At 35.2% G+C, this 10140-nt stretch overlaps 1 protein-coding gene across 3 annotated transcripts in view; it reads left to right on the top strand.

Moving 5' to 3' along the window:
• The first annotated feature begins 1999 nt into the window (after positions 1 to 1999).
• The window catches only part of LOC107704219 (polyadenylate-binding protein-interacting protein 1-like), a 10762-nt gene continuing 2621 nt past the window's right edge, over positions 2000 to 10140 (top strand). The window contains exons 1-11 of one of the 3 annotated variants that reach the window (XM_016507115.1): positions 2000 to 2022; positions 2599 to 2835; positions 4925 to 5046; positions 5134 to 5331; positions 6130 to 6242; positions 6426 to 6537; positions 7206 to 7331; positions 7597 to 7703; positions 8595 to 8712; positions 8835 to 8889; positions 9269 to 9347. In XM_016507115.1, the coding sequence (XP_016362601.1) occupies positions 2688 to 2835; positions 4925 to 5046; positions 5134 to 5331; positions 6130 to 6242; positions 6426 to 6537; positions 7206 to 7331; positions 7597 to 7703; positions 8595 to 8712; positions 8835 to 8889; positions 9269 to 9347 (1178 nt within the window). In that variant the 5' untranslated portion in view covers positions 2000 to 2022; positions 2599 to 2687. Of the gene's footprint in view, positions 2023 to 2103; positions 2192 to 2403; positions 2836 to 4924; positions 5047 to 5133; positions 5332 to 6129; positions 6243 to 6425; positions 6538 to 7205; positions 7332 to 7596; positions 7704 to 8594; positions 8713 to 8834; positions 8890 to 9268; positions 9348 to 10140 lie in introns of those variants that run through there. The other 2 variants (XM_016507123.1, XM_016507108.1) reach the window with 2 other exon arrangements.

Raw genomic sequence — 10140 nt, 5'->3', positions numbered from 1 at the left:
TTTGAAATAAAATACAGTAAAAAAAAAAAAACAGTGTGAAATATTAGTGCAATTTTAACAAATAACTCTTTTCTATTTTAATATATTTTTAAATGTAGTTTATTCCTGTGATCAAAGCTGAATTTTTAGCATCATTTTATATTTGTTTGCTAATGAATAATCATCTTTTGGTTCGTGTCCATGATGTTCCAAATAAAAATAGACAAAAGTGAAATACGTGAAGTATCTTTCATGTTTAAAGGATTACATAATAAAAGTAGTTTTTATTACATAGTAAAATATTTTTATTTTCAAGTATTAAACAATTTCCAGCAGATTTAACTGATGATGAACCTGTCTTTAATGTCTCTCTTCCTTTGCTTTATTTTAGAAAGCCAAAGATGGAAAAGGTGAAGAAAGTTGTAGAGCCAGAGCAGACAGAAGAGACCACAAAGAAGAAGAAGAAGAAAGGCTTCCTTCCTGAGACGAAGAAACGCAAGAACCGTAAGAAGCCCACCGTCCTGGAGGGAACAGAGACACCAGAAACCCCTGAAGGAGCATCAGGAGAGAAGAAGAAGAACAAGAAGAGGAAACAGCAGGGAGGAGAAGAGACACAAAATCAGCCGGCCACGAAGAAAGCCAAAACACAGCAGCAACAAAACAAGAAGAAGAAAAAGAAAGGAGGACAGCAGGAGGCTGATGGGAAATAATTGCACAATATGATGTAACTGATGTAACTCAATGTGAAGAGAGAAACTCTTATTGTTTCAGAGATCTGTATTATTTGCCTGTTTGTGATTACTTGCATGATACAATTTTTGTAAAAGCAATAGATGAAATACTAAAAGGTGTTTTATTCTTTCTGTGGTTTCAGTGTTTTTACTGTGCAAAGTAAAGTAAGGTGTGCGGCAGTCATTGAAAATTACTTGATGAGTATTCCAATCATACGGTTAAAATATACAAATAAAACAAATGGGAATTACTGCTGTGATTAAACAAGAACGAGTGCTGAGAAGTGCTATGTCAATTCTCGATGGATCCACTGATCTGACTCTACGTACTATATAATCTCTATTTTAGACCAGTGAGTGGATCACACTGAAACAAATCAATGTTTCCAGGAGATCAGAGTAAAATAAGACCAGCAGGACCAAAAACATTGATTCTTGTACCTAAATTAAAGATGGGTTGAGTCTCTAAACTGGCATAAATGTGTGAATGGCCAGATGGAAACAATGTGGCATCCCACATGAAACAAAAATAGTTTTAAGTATCAAATATTTGTATTTTACTCTCTTGAAATGGTTTTGTCCTTCTCAAGCTTAACAGCATCATCAATCATTACTGTTGAATTAACAAAAATGAACAATTTGTAATTACAAATCATCTTAACCAATGTCAGCTGTATCCAACATTTTGTGTGATCCCGTTAGTACATGAATGAAACGCATTCATTAAAATGGTGACACCCAAGATATCACATTATTTGGGCCCTCTCTACAGCATGATGGGAATAATTTTGTTGCATTTTATTAGTTTTAACATGCATTGTAGTGTTAAATCAATTTGCCTCAATTTTTGCTCAATTTTTTATGGGAAATACATATTGATCAGTAAATAAATAAACTTGCTAGCTAAAACGTTTTTTGTAATATTTTACGTTTACATTTTTTTTGAATAATTGTAAACTGAAATTTAAAAATATAAATTAAAAACTTAAAAAATGTAACATTTAAACACTGATTTAAAAATAAAGTTAAATAGAACTATTAATAACAATAAAAAATTCAAAAGCAAATCAAATGTCAATTAAAGAAACAAACTAAAAATGGAAAAAAATTATACATTTAATTAATATTAATAAATATTACAATATTATATGAATTAGAGTAAAATAACTGCTACAAAACAACATTTAGTGCCAACTAGATGAGTGACAGTTTAGTCTAGGTCAGGGGTTCTCAACTCTGGCCCTCAGCCCTAATCAAACACACCTGAGCAAGCTAATCAAGGTCTTCAGGATCACTAGAAAGTTACAGGCAGGTTTGTTGTACCACAGTTTTGTTTATGTAAAATTTTATGAACCTGATTAATTTTGATGTTTATTTCTAAAAAAAAAACAAAAAATCAGAAAAAAAAGTTTTAAATTGTGTTTATATCTAAACAACTTCACAACGTGCTGTAATAATGATAAGCCTCATATGAAATCAAGGTTAATCAACTTTTTTTTTCATTGACCATTTGAATTTATTATTATTATTTATTTTTTTTTACTCTATTTATGTAAAATACATAATAATTGTAGTATCTGTGGTATTTTCAGCGGAAACTATCGTTTTCATGCCAAATTCCTGTCAAAGTAAAGCTTAAAATATCCCACATCTGTTTGCGAAGCCATGATTTACTGCAATATTTCTCCACTAGGATGATAATTATTTCCAATAGATGGCAGTGCTCCTCTGATCAGCTGGTGTTTCTGGAGAATGACTGAGGAAGTGATTAGTGCTTTAACAGAGGGACAGATGCCAGGAACAGAAATAGTAAAGTTGAAAGTGAGAAGCAGACTGTAGAGTGAAGCTGTGTGTGCGTGTGTGTGTGTGTGTGTGTGTGTGTGTACAGCGGCCCGCTGAGATCTGATCCGTGTGTTTATTCGCGTCTGACGAAGAGACAGTTGTGATCGGACGGGGGAGATCAGCGAGACGAAGATCATGTACAACAACAACAGCAGCAGCAGCAGCACACCATCCTCCTCCTCCTCCTCATCCGAGGCTGGAGACATCAGAAATTCAGTGTTTAGCCCGGGTGAGCCGCTCAGACAGCCGCGCACGTCTCCTCCGGTGTCTGACAGCAGCGCAGGTGAAGTAAAGTTCACTGCTAGCTGACATGCTAGTCCGCTAATAACTGTCTCTGCGAAGTAGCTAATGGTGCCAGAGTCTTTTGAGGGGGATATACACACACAATTCCTAGTCCTTTTTTGTCTAGTTCTGTATTTGTGACACCCTCGGTTATAAAAAGCAGAACATTTGGGTTAATTAGCCTGTGGAGGAGTGACTTCAGTCGATGACAGTTCATGCTAGGCAATGTTATCACGATATACATACACGCATTTATGTTTGTGTGTGTGTAAATATGTTTGTATATGTGCATTTGATTTTGAGAAAGATGCTAATGCTTGGGTAAGGTAAAAAGCTGCTTTTTTAACAATGGCAGTAGAAATACCTGAAAACATACAAGGGGTCCATGTTTATGTGCAAATATATGACGTTACAAATGCTTTGACGATGTGAAACTTATTTTTAACATTTCAGTAAAGTTGACTATAGATATATAGGCAGCTAGAGACAAACAGACAGCCAGTAAGACAGGTTCCACCACATCTGGCTATTATAGATAGATAGCACATCAACCGTTTTAACAACAGTTAAATAGATGTATGAATGGATAAATGGATGGATAGATAGATAGATAGATAGATAGATGTGGAGGAGTGACTTCAGTCGATGACAGTTCATGCTAGGCAATGTTATCACGATATACATACACGCATTTATGTTTGTGTGTGTGTAAATATGTTTGTATATGTGCATTTGATTTTGAGAAAGATGCTAATGCTTGGGTAAGGTAAAAAGCTGCTTTTTTAACAATGGCAGTAGAAATACCTGAAAACATACAAGGGGTCCATGTTTATGTGCAAATATATGACGTTACAAATGCTTTGACGATGTGAAACTTATTTTTAACATTTCAGTAAAGTTGACTATAGATATATAGGCAGCTAGAGACAAACAGACAGCCAGTAAGACAGGTTCCACCACATCTGGCTATTATAGATAGATAGCACATCAACCATTTTAACAACAGTTAAATAGATGTATGAATGGATAGATAGATATATAGATAGAGTACAAAGCACATCTTTTAACAACAGTTAAATAGATGTATGAATGGATAAATGGATGGATAGATAGATAGATAGATAGATAGATAGATAGAGTACAAAGCACATCGACCATTTTAACCATAGTTTCCACCACACCTAGCTATTTTAGGTGTATTGTATAGATAGATGGATTGATGCATGAGTAGATAGATGGATACATGCATGCATGCATGGATGGATAGATGCATGAATGGGTAGACGGATGGATGGAGTACAAAGCACATCAGCCTTTTTAACCATAGTTTCCACCACATGGCTATTTTCTATTTTAGATGTATAGATAGATAGATGCACGAATGGATAGAGTACTAAGCACATCAACCATTTTAACGAGTTTCCACCACATCTTGCTATTTTAGATGTATTTTGTTATTAGATGGATGGATGGATAGATGCATGAATGAATAGATAGATGGATGGATGATATATGGATGTAAAGATGGGTGGATATATGATAGATGCATGAATGGATGGCTGCAGAAATGAATGGATGGATGGATGGACAGATGCATGAATGGATAGATAGATATATTTTGTTATTAGATGGATGGATGGATAGATGCATGAATGAATAGATGGATGGATGATATATGGATGTAAAGATGGGTGGATATATGATAGATGCATGAATGGATGGCTGCAGAAATTAATGGATGGATGGATGGACAGATGCATGAATGGATAGATAGATAGATAGATAGATGGGTGGACTTTTACTGGAATGCATGAATTAGAGCTGGTTAAATTGTCACCAGCAGTTAGTGGATAAATCTGTCATGTGACCTGAGTGGAGAAGTTAAGTCATCTTGTCAGGTTGCTTCTGTACCTACACGACAAGTCTAAGGTTTGGACATACCTGCTTTTTCTTTATTATTACTGTTTCTCACATTTTTTGACTACTAGTAAAGTCATCAAAACTATGCAATAACAAAAAACAGGAATGACGGAGTATAGTGACTACAGATGTTCAACATTAATGCCAATCTTCATCGCTCTGTATTCCAGAGAGCAGATCCCCTATTCCTTCAGGGCACAATAGCAGCAGTGCTGCAGATGCGCTTGTGAAAAACTCCAAACTGTCTGCTGCGGCACCTGAGTTTGTCCCGGGCTGTTATGCATCATTCCAGGTGAGTCCATGTGGCTCTTTTTTGACACTCTTTTTGTGAATTTACTGTGGTATTAGTCTAATGTTCTCTTTTTTTTTTTTTTTTTAGGATGATGTATATTCCGATGAATCTGAGGGATACTATCCCGAGCCCTCATTGGCTGATTTCGTTCAGGATTTCGTAAGCCATCTGAACTCATCTCCAGGGTCCTTCGAGTCAGAAATCGATTACATCACAGATACGCTGAACAGCTGCGTCACTACAGAGGAGATTCTGCAGAAGCTGGTAGAGCTCATCTACGTACAGGTGTGCTTCTGACGACTCTCTAATAATGCATCTGTGTGGGAACCAGGGGCGTCCTTTGGGTGGTGCAACTGGTGCAGTCACACCGGGCCCCACGCTTTGAGGGGGCCCCGTGGTGAACGGACCGAGAATATGTTTGAAAAAATCACACTTGATTCTTTCTACTTATTACTACAATTATGATTATTGCACAGTCTAATAACCAATATAAATTAATAATTTACTACATAAGTCAATATTTTATAGCCATCTGATCCTGTATTTATTTATAGCTGTCCATATTCTATATTCATGTATTTATTATTATTTTATTTCTAAATAATATTATGTATTCATCTATTTATTTATTCATTCATTCAAGTGGACACACACAAATGTGAATATATAGTTTATTTATTTACTGATCAATATATATCTGAAATATAAATGACGACACAAAGCTGAATTCAGCAGCATGAACTGTACTCTAATTATAAATTGTGGCTTTTTGTTTTTAGTTTTGCATGCTCATTGTCTGTTGTAAAAGGATGCATGTATCCTGAGACAGCCTCTGTAACACCATGGGTATTGTTATTTTAAAAATGTAAATTTTATAATTGGTCAATTAATGGTTCATTTTCAAACAATGTATCTACGCTGTATTGATTTTCAAACCAAATAGCAGAACTGAACTTTGCAAAATATTACTTTGGTACCATTTTTAATCTGGTTGTCTGCACAACCCTAATCAAAACATAATAAATTAAGCAGTTATTATTAAGATGAACGCAATGAAAGTCGTCCCACATTTGTTTTCCACAGTCCACGTCTATCCCTAACTTCGCCTACACGGGAGCGCGGCTCTGTAACCATCTGTCTCATCACATCCGTCTCAGTCCAGCCAGCGGTAACTTCAGACAGCTGCTGCTGCAGAGGTACATTTCAGGTTTAGCAATATGATGCTCAAGTACCCATTACGGGGTGTTTCATAAAAGTGGTTTGACATTTGGTTCTTAAAGTCAACAGTTTCTTCCCTTTTCCATCTTAGCCTTTACTTTCACTTTCATTTGGTCTCATTTTTGTTAGTTTCATTTATTCTTTAACTCCATTCTGTGTAGGTGTCGAACTGAGTATGAGCAGAGGGAGCAGGCCGTGAGAGGAGATCCAGGCACCCAGAAAAGGTTTCACTCTTATGTGCTGTTTCTGGGGGAGCTTTACCTTAACCTAGAGGTCAGTTCACTCCCAGTGCCAATACGGTCTAATAACCAATATAAATCAATATTTATATCCATCTAATCCTGTATTTATTTATTTTGTAAAGCTGTCTGGTGAACTAAGTAATGTACAGTATTTATATATTATGGTTTTGATATTTTCAGTTTTCGTTTTAATTTTAGTTCATTTTTTTAATTTGTAGTTTTGTTGCTTTTTTTTGTTCATTGTAATTACTTTCTAGATTCCATTTATGTTCATTTATTATAAGTTTTTGTTTTTTATTTATTTCCAAATTAGTCATTTTAGTGCTTCAACTTATTTCAGTTAGTTGCCAAGTCAAAATTATTTAATTAGTTATTCTTTTATTTCAGATTTATTTAAATTAACAAAAATTATTTGTTTTAGATGTTTTTTTTTTTTTATTTGAGTGAATTTATAATAACATATATTGTCAGCCAGTCATCATTACAAAATAAACCCAACAGCAGAGCTTGACCTGCTACATCTGAGCAAATTATGTAATGCTAAAGTCTGAACCCTGTATATCTATTCCTTTGTATAATCTACTGTATAAATCCTAACATATGTATCTGCTTGTCAGAGTTCAAATGTCAGAGCTGTATATTTATTGTTTCCAAGAATATGAGCTACTACAATTCTTCATTCTTTCAATTATCTTTCAGATAAAAAGTGGAAAGGACACACCCGGGCGAGCTAATGTCTTACTGGGAGCGCTAAAGGATCTTTTGAACGCATTATTCTCTCACCCAGATGACCCCAACCTAATGTGTGCTGTCAAATTACTCAAGGTTTGAAGTATCCCTCTTCTTACACACTGCAAATACACTAAATGGTACTGTTTCAGAGCAAATGTCAGAGCAAATCTGTAGGAGTTATCAAGTGACCTCAGGACTCAACTTAAGATCATTAGTGACAGTAATCCTGACATAAACAAAGACTTTGAAATTGCCAGGCAACTCAAAGCACTGAAATGAAATAAGTAATTAATCTGCAGATAATAATGCAGTACTGCACTGTTGATGTTGACTAGCGTTGTTTTACTGATTTGACAAGCTGAGTGGTTCCATTCTGGATGACACGTGGAAGGAGAAAGGCCAGTCAGACATGGATGAGGTAATCAAGAAGATTGAAGACATTTTGATAGATGCCAAATGCAGCCGGTGAGTGAGTCAGGCAGCGGTTCAGTAACGGTTGATTGTTTTTGGAAATGTTTAGGATGCAGTATATCAAGGTAATTATAAATAACTAAAACTATACCAAAAATGGCAAAACACATCAAAATAATTTGTATCAAAACAAAACAAAAAAGCTAAAATGTGAAATTAATATTAAAACAAAATATGAAAAAAAAACTCATTTAAAAATGTCAATAAAACTATAATAGTATTTCAGTGATTCTGAAATGCACTGGTATATATGTAATGTAGTATTGAGCACTGTTTGCACTCCTACTGTTTATCATTGTACTTTTGCATAAAGCTGAGTTGCATCGCCAATATTTGTTTTTGCTCATGACTAGGGATATGCCAGTATCAAATTTTCATGTTGCTATTAATTGCTAATGCTTTTACCTTATTATTATTATTTCTGCAGTTTAGCGCCATCTGCTGTCAGAGAGTGAGTGTGCTTTCATCAAGAGGTCTCCTACATGTTCCGCCATGTGCTTCTCGTCCGCGCTTGTTTACATCAGAGTGCGCACGCGTCTTTCACGCAGCATACAGCGGTGTTGTGCATTTTGACCAGTTGATGGGAAAAGTATTCTTAAAATGCATTCAAAATTCTGAATAATTTGTAATCTATAATTATTCACGGTATTTAGAAGTGCCCAGGATAACAATATCATGCATATTCATTACCGTGATATATCGCATTACCGAATACCGGTACAAGTCTACTCATGACACTGGAAATCGTTCACTTCCATTTGCTTCTTTGTTGCAGAGTATCACTGTTAGTGTAACCATGTCTTAGATTGTTGAGCTGTAAAGTTGCATTATTGATATGCACTGTATCTGTGTTTATTGATGTTTCCTGTATGTGTGCATTTGTAGAGATGTCAAGCAGATGCTGTTGAAACTGTTGGAGTTGCAGTCCAGTAACTGGGGTCGAGTTCACGTAGCCGCTGTGAGCAGTGATGCTACACCTGACAACGACCCCAACTACTTTATGGTGCGCAATGCCAAAGAAATTAAATGTATTTAATCAGGTTTGAAGTAAAATATGTAATCTGTGACTGTATTAATGTTTTGTAGCCTCTTTTAATGAATTTCTGTCATGGTTTTCCTCCTCAGAATGAACCAACCTTCTACACAACAGATGGGACGCCTTTCACAGCAGCGGATCCTGGTGAGTATCGGCAGCTTCTTCAGTCTGCTGTGACCCACATACAGACTTCCTTGTGTTTTATTAAGCGGGTCAATGTCACAAAACCATGATTGGGTTCAAAATCAAAAGAAAATCAGAAACTACATTTTAAAGGGGAAAGAAAGAAAGCATGTTTTAAGACTGTTAAGACTTGCTTTAATCTTTATTTATTTTCATAAAATTAAGTATATTTAAATGTATTTATTTATTTACTTTTTTCTTCCAGATTCTCATTATCATAACATGTCAGGAATATTTATTTATTTATTTATTTTTAATATGAATAATTACTGTATTACTGTATTTATTACTAATCTACTACTCTGCTTATCGGTCCTCTGTTTTTTTTTCCCCACCACAGAATACTCAGACAAATACCAGGAGATTCTAGACAGAGAAGACTTCTTCCCTGATGCATATGAAGAGAATGGAAATGATTCGTAAGAATATCCAAAAAACAAAATATTTGTTTGCTTGCTGCGCAACTGAGATACTACTATATAGTTTTTAATTAATATTTTAATTAATTATATTTAAAGTTTTAATAATTCTGTTGTGATTTTGTCATTTTTATTAGTTTTCATTTTTTAATTATAGCTATGTAGTTTTCATTCATTTTTAGTTTAGTTTCAGTTATTTTAGTACGTCAACTAAATGAAATATTTTTTTTTTTTTTTTTTGTTGCCAGTTCAAGTTTATTTTATTTCAAGTAACAAAATGTTATTTATGATTTTAGTTAACTCTAATAACCCTGGTGTGACCGTCCCCTCTGCTCATACTCCAGTAATTGTCCTCCTCACAATGATGCTGGGGGGAATCAAAGAGCACATTTTAGTGAAGTCAGCAGTCCAGGGAGAGAGGGGGGCTTAGCAAGACCTGCCAGTCTTATTCGGCATAGTCTTCAGCCCATTGGATGGGCCATGAGCAGTTAACAAAGACCAGACAACAGGGGGAGACTGTAATTCATGTGATGAGTTTTAAAGGGGTCATATGACGTTGCTAAAAAAGAACATTATTTTGTGTATTTGGTGTAATGAAATGTTTATGCGGTTTAAGTTTCAAAAAACATTATTTCCACATACTATACATTATTGTTTCTCCTCTATGCCCCACTTTTCTGAAACGTGTCGATTTTTACAAAGCTCATCGTTCTGAAAAGCGAGGTGTGCTCTGATTGGCCAGCTATCCAGTGCGTTATGATTGGCCGAATACCTCAAGCGTGTGACGGAAATG

This window comes from Sinocyclocheilus anshuiensis, unplaced genomic scaffold, assembly GCF_001515605.1.
Source record: "Sinocyclocheilus anshuiensis isolate Anshui unplaced genomic scaffold, SAMN03320099.WGS_v1.1 scaffold117, whole genome shotgun sequence".
Lineage (NCBI taxonomy): Eukaryota > Metazoa > Chordata > Actinopteri > Cypriniformes > Cyprinidae > Sinocyclocheilus > Sinocyclocheilus anshuiensis.
The sequence above is the reverse complement of the archived record's forward strand: the minus strand, read 5'-3'. Positions and strand labels throughout refer to the sequence as shown.